Source organism: Eleutherodactylus coqui, chromosome 8 (assembly GCF_035609145.1).
Source record: "Eleutherodactylus coqui strain aEleCoq1 chromosome 8, aEleCoq1.hap1, whole genome shotgun sequence".
Classification (NCBI taxonomy): Eukaryota; Metazoa; Chordata; class Amphibia; order Anura; family Eleutherodactylidae; genus Eleutherodactylus; species Eleutherodactylus coqui.
This window is the reverse complement of record NC_089844.1, coordinates 158,062,662-158,076,782: the sequence shown is the minus strand read 5'-3', so window position 1 is coordinate 158,076,782 and position 14,121 is coordinate 158,062,662. Positions and strand designations below refer to the sequence as shown.

Below are 14,121 nucleotides of genomic sequence, written 5' to 3'. Positions count from 1 at the left end.
TACACAGTGTGATACTGTCCGTTGAGCTCCTGTATCTAACCCTACACAGTGTGATACTGTCCGCTGAGCTCCTGTATCTAACCTTACACCGTGTGATACTGTCTGCTGAGCTCCTGTATCTAACCCTACACCGTGTGATACTGTCTGCTGAGCTCCTGTATCTAACCCTACACCGTGTGATACTGTCCGCTGAGCCGTGTATCTAACCCTACACCGTGTGATACTGTCTGCTGAGCTCCTGTATCTAACCCTACACCGTGTGATACTGTCCGCTGAGCTCCTGTATCTAACCCTACACCGCGTGATACTGTCTGCTGAGCTCCTGTATCTAACCCTACACAGTGTGATACTGTCTGCTGAGCTCCTGTATATAACCCTACACCGTGTGATACTGTCTGCTGAGCTCCTGTATCTAACCCTACACCGTGTGATACTGTCTGCTAAGCTCCTGTATCTAACCCTACACCGTGTGATACAGCCTTGTGAACAGTATCTAAACTTCTCAGTGTTATACTCGTCACATGCAGGTTCTCCGAGGCATGCGTGTTGTAGTACTACAGGTCGCAGCCAGTGTGTGGCAGGACATATCACTGGTATAAGACAAGCACGCCCCATCACACCTCTCTATACACAGCGGGGAAGCCTCACTATATCTTCCCCACCGCCGCCTCACCTTCCCACCGCGCTCTGCGATGGACGCCGCCATTTTGATGACGTCACTTTCTACCATAGAGCGCGGAGCCGCTCAGTACTACGCTCTACCGCCCGGGAGGACCGCAGCGGCGCCTCTCTGTTGTCTTCAATGTAGCAGCTCCGCCCCTTCACACGGACATGCGCTTCCTCCGCCGCGGGGCCGTGCGCTCGTGCAGGAGGATAGAGGCGGCTGTTTCATCAGGAGTTTGTCCTCCGCCGCTCAGGGACGCAGTCTTTGCGCTCTTTTGCCCGCAGGAGTCTCCCCTTTTCGTTTTTTCTGCATTCATTTGCATGGCGTGTGTCCGTGCGTTATTATACACCTGTAATCGGGGCGTGTGTCCGTGCGTTATTATACACCTGTAGTCGGGGCGTGTGTCCGTGCGTTATCATACACCTGTAGTCGGGGCGTGTGTCCGTGCGTTATCATACACCTGTAGTCGGGGTGTGTGTCCGTGCGTTATTATACACCTGTAGTCGGGGCGTGTGTCCATGCGTTATCTTAAACCTGTAGTCGGGGCGTGTGTCCGTGCGTTATCTTACACCTGTAGTCGGGGCGTGTGTCCGTGCGTGTGTCCGTGCGTTATTATACACCTGTAGTCGGGGCGTGTGTCCGTGCGTTATCTTACACCTGTAGTCGGGGCGTGTGGCTGTGCGTTATCTTACACCTGTAGTCGGGGCGTGTGGCTGTGCGTTATCTTACACCTGTAGTCGGGGCGTGTGTCCGTGCGTTATTATACACCTGTAGTCGGGGCGTGTGTCCGTGCGTTATTATACACCTGTAGTCGGGGCGTGTGTCTGTGCGTTATCATACACCTGTAGTCGGGGCGTGTGTCTGTGCGTTATAATACACCTGTAGTCGGGGCGTGTGTCCGTGCGTTATCTTACACCTGTAGTCGGGGCGTGTGTCCGTGCGTTATCTTACACCTGTAGTCGGGGCGTGTGTCCGTGCGTTATCATACACCTGTAGTCGGGGTGTGTGTCCATGCGTTATCTTACACCTGTAGTCGGGGCGTGTGTCCGTGCGTTATCTTACACCTGTAGTCGGGGCGTGTGTCCATGCGTTATCTTACACCTGTAGTCGGGGAGTGTAGCCGTGCGTTATCTTACACCTGTAGTCGGGGCGTGTGTCCGTGCGTTATCTTACACCTGTAGTCGGGGCGTGTGTCCGTGCGTTATCTTACACCTGTAGTCGGGGCGTGTGTCCGTGTGTTATCTTACACCTGTAGTCGGGGCGTGTGTCCGTGCGTTATCTTACACCTGTAGTCGGGGCGTGTCCGTGCGTTATCTTACACCTGTAGTCGGGGAGTGTGTCCGTGCGTTATCTTACACCTGTAGTCGGGGGGTGTGTCCGTGCGTTATACACCTGTAGTCGGGGCGTGTGTCCGTGCGTTATCTTACACCTGTAGTCGGGGAGTGTGGCTGTGCGTTATCTTACACCTGTAGTCATGGCGTGTGTCTGTGCGTTATCATACACCTGTAGTCAGGGAATGTGTGTCCATGCGTTATCTTACACCTGTAGTCGGGGCGTGTGGCTGTGCGTTATCTTACACCTGTAGTCGGGGCGTGTGTCCGTGCGTTATCTTACACCTGTAGTCAGGGAATGTGTGTCCATGCGTTATCTTACACCTGTAGTCGGGGCGTGTGGCTGTGCGTTATCTTACACCTGTAGTCAGGGCGTGTGTCCGTGCGTTATCTTACACCTGTAGTCGGGGCGTGTGGCTGTGCGTTATCTTACACCTGTAGTCGGGGCGTGTGTCCGTGCGTTATCTTACACCTGTAGTCAGGGAATGTGTGTCCATGCGTTATCTTACACCTGTAGTCGGGGCGTGTGGCTGTGCGTTATCTTACACCTGTAGTCGGGGCGTGTGTCCGTGCGTTATCTTACACCTGTAGTCGGGGCGTGTGGCTGTGCGTTATCTTACACCTGTAGTCGGGGCGTGTGTCCGTGCGTTATCTTACACCTGTAGTCATGGCGTGTGTCCGTGCGTTATCTTCCGTCCGCGTTGCTTCCATAGTGACAGCGTTTTTCACACCAAGAGCCCCAAGTGATGTCCCTGTTTTCAGGGTCTCCCGGTAACAGCGTTTTTTACACTCCCATAGACTCCCATAGATGATTTTTGGAGGCGCTGCGATGTTTTGTCTTTTCACACATAAGCACATCTGAATGCCCCAACTTCATCCAATGGGTCTGTCCAGTCCGCGAGGCCCGTCCTCACCGACGTGGTTTCTGTCCAGATTTTTTACGGACCTCTTGAAGTCTGTCAGCTATTTGTTGCGCTATAAGCAGAACGCCCTCTACAACACGGACAATGGCGAATGTGATGTTAGTCCTCCTGAGGACTGATGGCACGCACATGGACCGTGGTCCGTGCAGCACATGGCGCGGTGATGATGGAACATGTGACGTCTCCAGTGGGCGGAGCTGTAAACGGCACTAAGAATGGAAAGGGGTGCGGAGACCCACGCACACCGTGAGGAGCACCGCGCACGGAGCCACTTTCCCTCAGGGGAGCACTCTACTCCTGAACAGAGAGGTGCGGAGGCGGTTGGTGGCCCCCTCTTTCTGCGTATCTCGCCTTTTAACACACGTGGTACCCAGAGACTGCGGCCGACTGCTTCATGCGCACTCAGAAACCAAGCCCGGAGCTGCCGCCTGCAAGTGTCGCGCTAAAGGTGCATAAATGCTACTACACTATGTTTGCACCCCAACAGCTATGCATTAAAGTTTAAACTGCGCATGAATCCCCCCCTGTGACATTTATAAGTTCGGACCTGTGGACATCCCCTACTACTATCCTTTGACAAGATGGCGCCAAGCAAGCAAGCCAAAATAACTAGCAAGCTGCAGCAATATTCACGGCCCAGCACCTCAACGGACTCCAGACCTAACGCGCCACCCAGCCCGCAAAGTGCGCCCCCTGAGGCAACAGCACCAGCTTCACCTCCTGCATCTGGCCCAACTATCGCCGATGTGCTGAAAGCGATTACAGAATCGCGCTCTGCCCTCACAGAAAAAATCGACGCACTACAGTCGGACTTTGGTCTGCTGCGAGCGGACGTCCAAACGCTGAGAGAGCGTACAACAGAAGTTGAGACGCGAGTCTCCAACTTAGAGGACTCTGTTACACCACTCTCAGATCAAGTGCGCACCCTCAACTCTAACATCACGGCGCAGGGGAGAAAAATGGATGATATGGAGAACCGCCTGCGCAGATGCAATCTGAGATTCATAGGACTACCGGAGGGCGCTGAGGGCAGAGATCCCTGTGATTTCCTGGAATCGCTCCTCAAACAGGAGTACGGCCCCAACTCTCTGTCACCCCTATTCTGCGTCGAGAGAGCACATCGCATTCCATCAAGAGCCCCGCCGCCCGGAGGCCCTCCACGCACCTTCATTGCAAAACTGCTTAACTATAGGGACAGAGACAAAATCCTGGCGCTCAACCGCGAGAGAGACCCGATAAGGGTTGACGGACAAACAATCCGTATCTTTCCGGACTTCTCCTTAGAGGTGCAGCAAAAGCGCCAAAAATTTGTAGAGGCAAAGAAAATGCTGCGCTCAACACAACTTATCTACGCCATGTTATACCCCGCCAGACTAAAGGTGATCAAGGATAACCGTTCCCACTTCTTTGAAAACCCAGAGGATGTCCTAAACTGGCTCGAACAAAATTAACCTACACCGTGAGACTTTCACAAATGCGCATTTGATGCGGCTGGCCGTTCATTGCTTTCTCAGAATTATTGCGGCATAATGGTGGAGGGTGGCACCCACCTTTCTCCCACTCCCCCCCCCCCCCTTTTCTTTTTTTTTTTTTTTTCCTCTCTTCCCCCCCCCCTTTCCCCCCTCTCATTTCCCGTTCCCACCCCCCCCTCCCTCCACTCTAGATAAGATGGCCGGCAGCTGAAGATGATGAAAATGCAAAACGATGTGGGCTGCGTTAAAGTTGCCCCTTTTTTTCTCTCTCTTTATTTGGACTGTGGGGGCCCGACTGGACTGAGGGCCTACGCAGCGCCCGCGGCCCGTGCCGGGTACCTATAGCCCACACTGACGCGGCCCACAATCACATAACCCTGTCTCTGTTTCTTCACAGGGGGACTTTATTTTCATGCTCGTAACTGCTATTACTGTTCTACATTTTTCTGTTATAGTCTGTTGGTGATTCTCGATTGGGGCTAGGTCTCACGCCCCCTACAAAGTTGTGAGTTATGGGATCGAAACCTGTCCGAAGTTCGGGGGGATGGGTAGGGTGGGAGGGGAGGGATTGGTTTGAGGCTGGTAAATGTGAATTGCTTTGTAATTTTCTATTTGTTGTTGTTTTTGGCGCGACTCTCTTTCGGATGCTTTATAAGAACTCATGGGAACAATGGCTACCCCCTTGAAAATGGCTAGCACATACTTAAAACTGGTCTCCTGGAATGTCAGGGGACTAAATTCTAAAGTTAAAAGAGCATTGGTTTTTGACTTCCTTAAAACCCACTCCCCCCACATGATACTACTTCAAGAAACACACCTCAGGGGCTCAAAGACACTGGCGCTTAAACGAGCAACAATTGGCTCAGCGTATCACGCGACTTACTCCAACTACGCTCGAGGAGTCAGTATACTGGTGGCCAAATCGGCCCAGTTTGCCTTCCGCCAAATACACATAGATCCTGGGGGGCGCTACCTGATCCTACAGGGAACCTTCCATGGCCGTCTCCTCACGATAGTAAATGTTTACCTGCCACCACCTGCTAACATTGAAATACTTCACGAGGTGATGGCACGAGTGGTCCTCCTTGAGGCGGCCCCGATAGTAATCATGGGAGACTTCAACCTGATTTTGGACCCGGTGCGGGACCGTCTCACCCCAGCCGCCTCCACACAGGTTCGGCTGCCTGGGTGGGCCGACTCCTACTCAATGCAGGAAATATGGCGCACGCGACATCCACATGACAGAGCCTACTCATGCCACACTCCGACCTACAATGCCTTCTCGCGCATAGATCTCTGTTTTGGCTCCCCGGACTGCCTCCCTATGGTTCGGGATATATCCTATCTACCCAGAGGCATTTCAGATCACTCTCTGCTCCAATTAGTTCTTGACCTTGGGGTTGGGGGCAGTCGCCCTGTGTGGAGACTGAGTCCGCTGTGGCTGGAACAGAGAGAAGTGCATGAGTATGTAGAACAAGAGGCTGAAATGTACTGGGAAGTCAATGAGGGGACGGCCTCGGAGCTGGTGGTATGGGACGCATTTAAAGCCTTCACCAGGGGATCCTTTACCTTGGCTATTGCCGAGCATAGAAGATCCCTGGGAGCCCGCCGCTTGGACCTGGAAAGGCGCCTTGATTTAGCAGAGGCAAGGCACATAGCAGACCCCTCCTCGGAAACTACTACAATTCTGGGTGCCCTGCGACGGGAATACAAACTACTGCTTATCGAATACACCAAGAAGAAACTCCTGTATTCCCGCCACCGGATTTTTGATCAGGGAGACAAGAACGGCCACTTACTGGCCTACTTGGCTAGAGAGGATCAGACACTGCCACCAATTACGGCGGTGCGGGACGGCACGGGTATTCTATTAAATGATCCCAAACTAATTAATCAAACGTTTGCCCAATTCTATGGAGATTTGTACACCTCCAGACTGAGCTATACTGAAGCGCAGCTCCTGGCGTACCTGGATGGCATTCCCTTCCCCACACTGAGTGGAGACAGCGCGGCCCACCTGGATGGGGATCTAAGTATAGAAGAAATAACTGAGGCTATTAAGGCACTCCCCAATAGGAAATCACCGGGCGTGGATGGGCTCCCCGGGGAGTGGTATAAAAAAAATGTGGAAATCCTGGCCCCGCGACTCCTCACACTATATAATTCTATTTTGCGGGAAGGGGCGCTACCAGACACAATGCGTAAAGCTCTCATAATAATGATCCCTAAAACCGGAAAGGATCCCACGGACTGCGGCTCTTACCGTCCCATTTCCCTTCTCAACAACGACGTAAAAATACTCGCAAAAATACTGGCGACGCGTATAAACTCTGTACTAAAAGAGATCATACACGCGGACCAGTCCGGCTTTATGCCTGGCAAAAGTACGGACATGAACCTGAGGAGGCTCTTTAATCACTTGTCGTACAAGCACACTAACTGCGGGAGGCGCACCCTGGTATTCATAGATCAGGCAAAGGCCTTCGACTCAGTAGAGTGGAAGTACCTATGGGCGGTGATGCGGCGGTTCGGATTCGGGCCAACTTTTATTAAATGGATCGAGATCTTGTACGACTCCCCGGTGGCCAACATTAAAACTAATACACATGTCTCTGCCCAATTCTCCCTGAGCAGAGGCACAAGACAGGGCTGCCCTCTGTCCCCCGCCTTGTTTGCCCTCGCCATAGAGCCTCTTGCGATCCAAATCCGAACGTCACCAACAGTGAAGGGATTTAAACTGAACAACTACGAAGAGCGCATAGCGCTCTATGCAGATGACACCCTACTCTTCCTCCAAGACCCGGAGGCGTCTCTAGACGCAGCTCTGATTATATTCGACGCATTCGGCGCACACTCTGGCGTTAAGGTCAACTGGGACAAGACTCACTTACTGGCGGTGGACCCTGCGGCCGCCGAGCTCCCTCTGCCCGCCCCGCTGAGCTGGACAACCCAGACCACCTACCTGGGAGTAAAGGTCTCAGCAGAACTGTCCGCCTTTTACAACTCCAACCTGGTCCCCCTCTTGGCATGGGCCGGGGAGGCAGCGACACGCTGGGCCTCTCTCCCACTCACGCTGGTGGGCAGAATAAACCTGCTAAAAATGAAATTGCTACCAAAATTCCTGTATATACTGCATAATTCTCCTATGTTAGTCCCTAAAAAATTCTTCACTAAGCTCCGTGGGATCGTACTGCGCATACTGTGGAGGGGCACTGCACCCAGGATTAAATTGGAGACTCTGTGCCTCCCATCGAGTGGAGGGGGACTGGCCCTACCGCACTTCTATTACTACTACCTGGCCAGCCAACTGGTATACGCGGGATGGTGGATATGCTCGTCAAATTACAACCCGGCGGTGGGCCTGGAACGTAGAATGGTGGACCCTGCTCAGAACCTACGGGGACTGCTATTGAGCGGCCCCTCATCCTCAATCGCCCCTCTGCCTACTCCCATGCTGGTGACACTGGAGACTTGGCAACGGGTCACGAGACTGTCCACTACAGAGGAGACTGCGTGATCCCCACACACTCCCCTCTGGAATAACCCCAAACTGCCACACTTCCAGCGCTTCCCGGAGTCCGCCTTTTGGAGACGCCGGGGCGTCAATGTCCTCTCTGACATAGTCAGCGAGGGCAAGTTTTGCACCTTTATGCAGCTACGGGTTGCCCACGGCCTGCCTGAAAACTCCTACTTTAGGTACTATCAATTGCGAGATGTAGCCGGGGCTCAGTTTGGAGGTTTGTCTGTCCCACTATCCATGACACGGCTGGAGAGCCTGGCGCAGACGTGCAATCTTGTCAAACCGCTGTCGAGTTTTTATGCCCACACGGTGCGGTGCTTGGCCCCGCTAGGCGAAAGGGCCGTACAGAGATGGGAGGGAGATATTCCTGAGCTGACCTCAGGGGAGGACGAGGATATACTGGGTGGCTCTGGTCCCCCCCTGGTTAGCGCTAGAGACAAGCTCATCCAAGTTAAATTTCTGCACCGCATATATTATACCCCCTCCAGGTTGTGCACCATGGGCCTGCTCCCTACTGCAACGTGCCCACGATGTTTGGTGGCGGATGGGACGGTCATGCATGTGTTCTGGGAGTGCGCGGTCCTACAGGAATACTGGAGAGACGTGCTTGTCTTCATGGAAACACATCTAGGGGCACCGAGGATCATGCATCCTGGAACGTGCCTCTTTGGGCTTGTGGGAGACCTGCCGGTGGCGGCAGCAACACGTACATTATACAAGTTGTTACTCTTCTATGCAAAAAAAGTGATCCTACTTAATTGGAAACACCCTGGGAGGCCGACTAGGAGCGCATGGATCCGGGTCGTTAATGCTGAAATCCCAATGTACAAATTGACATACATGGCCAGGGGGTGCCCTGAAAAATTTGACAAGATTTGGGATAGCTGGGTGAGTTGCCCCGCGACCGCGTCGGGAGAGCCAGGCCAGGCGGTAGGGGGGGAGTGAGGGAGAGAGAAGGAGGATAAAAAAAGAGAGACATCTGCTAAATCTGCTTTCTACGATAAAAACCCTATGCTCAGAAAACTAATTTTTTTTCTCCTCTATTCCCACAGTTGCTCTTAAGAGAGTCGCGCCAAGGGGTTGGGGGGGGGGGGGGCTAAGTTTAAGTTTTTTGGGGGGTTTTTTTTGTTTTTTTTTTCTCTTCTTCCTGATTGATCACAGCTGATTTATTCAAGGTTAAACTACTGTTTAGCAATAACTGATAAAGTTAAGAGTTTAAAGGGGGGGGGGGGCGAAAGAAATAAAAGTACTAGCCAGGTATAGCATGCCAAGAAGAAATATGTATATGTACGCAGGCAAAGGTTATCTCTACCCTGTTTCTCATGATATGTACTATCTGCTGAATCTGACACCTGCGGTGACTGCTATCCGTGTTTACGTGTTTATATGCTTGTTAATTTCTGGCTAAATAAAATTCCTTTAAAAAAAAAAGAATGGAAAGGGGTGGTTTCTGAAACACTGGGGAAGGAGGAGCGCGGGCTGAAGGCAGCGGTGGACGCCCGGCGGACGGCGCAAAGCTGAATTACATATGGAGCGGGACAATCATAAAGACGAATATCTGTACGTTGGAGTCACACAGAACAGAACCAAAGGCGTCTACAGATTCCACGTAACACCGCACCTTGCACAGGACATTCCAATGATGGCGCAAAAAGTAACCGACTGACTTCCTTTATATTGGGGAAGTCAGAAAAGTGTTTTTACGGTCGCAGGTTGTCCTATTTGTCTATATTACGGACCAACACCGCCATGAAGGTCTATGGGAGTGTGACTATGGGAGTAGGACTATTTTTTCCCTAGCTTGTTAAAGTAAATCTCTTCATATACCACCAGGGGAACGAGGCTGTAAGCATCCAGTCCAGCCGGGGGAACGAGACTGTAAGCATCCAGTCCAGCCGGGGGAGCGGGGCTGCAAGCATCAAGTGCAGCCGGGGGAGCGAGGCTGCAAGCATCAAGTGCAGCCGGGGGGGGGGAAACGAGGCTGCAAGCATCAAGTGCAGCCGGGGGGGGGGGGGGGGGGGGGACGAGGCTGCAAGCATCAAGTGCAGGGGGGGGGGGGGGACGAGGCTGCAAGCATCAAGTGCAGCCGGGGGGGGGGGACGGGGCTGCAAGCATCAAGTGCAGCCGGGGGGGGGGGAAACGAGGCTGCAAGCATCAAGTGCAGCCGGGGGGGGGGGGGGAAACGAGGCTGCAAGCATCAAGTGCAGCCGGGGGGGGGGGGGGGGGAACGAGGCTGCAAGCATCAAGTGCAGCCGGGGGGGGAACGAGGCTGCAAGCATCAAGTGCGGCCGGGGGGGGGGAACGAGGCTGCAAGCATCAAGTGCGGCCGGGGGGGGAACGAGGCTGCAAGCATCAAGTGCGGCCGGGGGGGGAACGAGGCTGCAAGCATCAAGTGCGGCCGGGGGGGGAACGAGGCTGCAAGCATCAAGTGCGGCCGGGGGGGGAACGAGGCTGCAAGCATCAAGTGCGGCCGGGGGGGGGAACGAGGCTGCAAGCATCAAGTGCGGCCGGGGGGGGGGGAACGAGGCTGCAAGCATCAAGTGCGGCCGGGGGGGGGGGAACGAGGCTGCAAGCATCAAGTGCGGCCGGGGGGGGGGAACGAGGCTGCAAGCATCAAGTGCGGCCGGGGGGGGGGAACGAGGCTGCAAGCATCAAGTGCGGCCGGGGGGGGGGAACGAGGCTGCAAGCATCAAGTGCGGCCGGGGGGGGAACGAGGCTGCAAGCATCAAGTGCGGCCGGGGGGGGGAACGAGGCTGCAAGCATCAAGTGCGGCCGGGGGGGGGAACGAGGCTGCAAGCATCAAGTGCGGCCGGGGGGGGGAACGAGGCTGCAAGCATCAAGTGCGGCCGGGGGGGGAACGAGGCTGCAAGCATCAAGTGCGGCCGGGGGGGGAACGAGGCTGAAAGCATCAAGTGCGGCCGGGGGGGGGAACGAGGCTGCAAGCATCAAGTGCGGCCGGGGGGGGAACGAGGCTGAAAGCATCAAGTGCGGCCGGGGGGGGGAACGAGGCTGCAAGCATCAAGTGCGGCCGGGGGGGGAACGAGGCTGCAAGCATCAAGTGCGGCCGGGGGGGAACGAGGCTGCAAGCATCAAGTGCGGCCGGGGGGGGGGAACGAGGCTGCAAGCATCAAGTGCGGCCGGGGGGGAACGAGGCTGCAAGCATCAAGTGCGGCCGGGGGGGAACGAGGCTGCAAGCATCAAGTGCGGCCGGGGGGGGAACGAGGCTGCAAGCATCAAGTGCGGCCGGGGGGGAACGAGGCTGCAAGCATCAAGTGCAGCCGGGGGAACGAGGCTGCAAGCATCAAGTGCGGCCGGGGGGGAACGAGGCTGCAAGCATCAAGTTACCTCTCAAGTTTGTTTTACGTTCATTATTTCAGAATAATTGCAATTAAGGAATAAGAAAATAATAGGGACAGAACATACATTCATGTGAATGGGCCTTTAGGTATAATGGCGCAGGAACTGGCTGTTTGATTTGGATTCAGCTGCTCCTGACTGCAGCATCTGCTGGTTGAACGATTCCGGACATCCTCCTCTGACCCCTTTCAGTGATGAGTCATTTCTGTCCACAGGATCCCTTCTGCTGGATGTTTTCCTCAATCATGCCATTCTCGGTATACCCTCCACACCGCTGCGGTTGGCAGTAATATCCCCAGATGTTTAATATGTTGGATTGTGCAGAAGAGGCCATATCTGTATGTAAGAAGCAGCGCGGCTTTAGGGCTCGTTATAAGGAATCTGTCACTAGCTGACGGGATCGGACAATGTGCAGCGGGAAGGCTGCAGTGTAAAGAATGGAGGATTTCTATTCCTATCACCACGATTACATTCATGCTCCCGTCTTGTAAAATACATTACATCTATTCATTAATATATAAACTAGTCAGAGCTACACATAACCATGACATCCATTTTAAAAAAAACACCCTCCATTCTTTACACTGCAGTTAGTATCCACAGAATGTGAGAACTCTGCAAAATCATTAAACAAATGCAAGGGAAACTATTCAGAAGGAAGCAGGCCCGGACGCTAACTAAACCCAATGCATTCTGGGTAAAGGAGTCGGAAGCGCATGCATTTATAAAGCGGGGGCTACACCGAGGCTTCTATTATGACGCGCTGAAACGCGTAATATGCGGTGCTAAATGCGCAGCGATTGCCATTGGGTCACACACCTGTGTTTTTCAAGGAAAAAGAAAACTCAACGTCCTGTTCTGGCGTGTAATACACAGCAATATAGGCTACGGGGATGTACAACACGCAGCCAACACGCATGTACACAGCAACACGCTTGGCCGCCCCAACGCTGTGCAGGCTTATTCACACAGCCAAGTGGTTTTTTTGGTCATTGAACAACCGATTTTGTGCATTTTACATCAGTTTTTGCGTTAACGGGCACGTGTCATCCATGTGCGATCCAGTTTGCATGTGCGTGGAAAAAAAAGCGTATGTTGTCTAAAATTCCCATTGAAGTCAGCGGGCGCGGGAGGAAAAAACGGAACATACATTCCATGCAAGCACTGTCCGTTTTGTGTTTGACGCACCCCCTGAGTCAAATGGGCGATTCTGGTCCCAGAAGCACACCAGCAGAGAACAGGCTTTAGGTTTCTGGTCCCAGAAGCACACCAGCAGAGAACAGGCTTTAGGTTTCTGGTCCCAGAAGCACACCAGCTTAGAACAGGCTTTAGGTTTCTGGTCCCAGAAGCACACCAGCAGAGAACAGGCTTTAGGTTTCTGGTCCCAGAAGCACACCAGCAGAGAACAGGCTTTAGGTTTCTGGTCCCAGAAGCACACCAGCAGAGAACAGGCTTTAGGTTTCTGGTCCCAGAAGCACACCAGCAGAGAACAGGCTTTAGGTTTCTGGTCCCAGAAGCACACCAGCTTAGAACAGGCTTTAGGTTTTCTACACCGATCATCAGTCTGAATAATCTCGCACATTCACGGTGATTGTAAAGGGGGTTTCTGCTGTTTTTCTATCCGCTGGATGGGTTATCAGTATGGAAGGGGGCCATTGGGATCCCTGTCTGTCAGCTGATTGTCCGGCGCAGTGGGCTGAAGGATCAGCTGATGGACTGGCATCCCGCGCGGCGGCCCCCGTCCATACTGATGACCGATCCATGGGGGTAGATCGTCCGTTAGAAAAAGAGCAAAAGGCCCCTTTAAAGAGTCTGAACTCTGTCAGCTTCAAACTCACAGCTCAGGGGTTAATATTGTCCAGCTGTTAATATTTTTTTTTAAGGCCGATAGTTTTGTTGGTCAGGGATACAAAAAAGTCCCTGAGGATGATCGTGTCCCAACCGTATCACAGGAGCCCTGCAAACAGCACCCCCTATCTCTGCTTTCTGGATATTAGGGTCCACAGCAATCTCCCCAGAATGCTTAGAGTTAGTGGAGGCTGACCCTTCTGGGGTAGTTCTATTACCTGGTGCCCTCCTCTATGACTATACTGCTGCTGGTTCCCGAAGCCCCTCTTTGGGCTTTCAAGATGGCCGTGGTCCCGGTCACTACCTGACAGACACCGTGCACTAGTCAGCCACTACATGTTACTTCTAGATTGTCTAGTGCAGCTTATTACTAATGCATTCAGAGCACCAGGTAATATTACCCCCCTCTACTCCCGGGGCAATGATTGCAGGGTCACTGTGCCAGGATGCACAACCTCTCCAAGAATGTGGGACGGCAGTGAACAGCTCATCACGCCAGGTAGCAGTGGCAAACAGTTCCAGGGGAAACTACAGCCAGCTACACATTGCCCCTGCCCACTGCAGAGGAAAAGTAGTATTACAGAACAGCCCCAGCCTGTAATACCACAATGACAAACAAATCTGCCTGAAGGGAGCTGCTCTTACGGTGTGTTCAGAATGTCAATTCTGCCTCTGAATCCACCACTAAGCCACGGATTTAACCCTTTTAAGAGATGCATATGGACTTCCTCATGCAGATTTTGGGCAGAATCCAAAAAGTGGACCAATGTGACACCCCAGGACACAGATTTGGTGAGGAATCAGCATGGATTGTACAGCAAACCTGTGTTGAAAATGCTGTGTGAACAAACCATTACTGAGCGGCTCTCCGTTCTGAGTCATGGGGGGGGGGGGTCATTAGCGGGGGACCCCACTCTAGGCTGTTCCGATGCCTTACCAGTGGGATAACATCCCGGTACAACCCCTTTAGGCCACAATCCCCACACGATGAAATGAGCACAGGACG

General features: G+C 53.4%; 1 protein-coding gene across 1 annotated transcript in view; it reads right to left on the bottom strand.

Moving 5' to 3' along the window:
- Positions 1–755, bottom strand: part of MTO1 (mitochondrial tRNA translation optimization 1) — a 28,008-nt gene extending 27,253 nt beyond the window's left edge. The window contains exon 1 of the mRNA XM_066576784.1: positions 674–755. Coding sequence (XP_066432881.1) covers positions 674–730 — 57 coding nt within the window. The 5' untranslated portion in view covers positions 731–755. The remainder of the gene's footprint in view (positions 1–673) is intronic.
- Between the last annotated feature and the right edge of the window lie 13,366 nt (positions 756–14,121).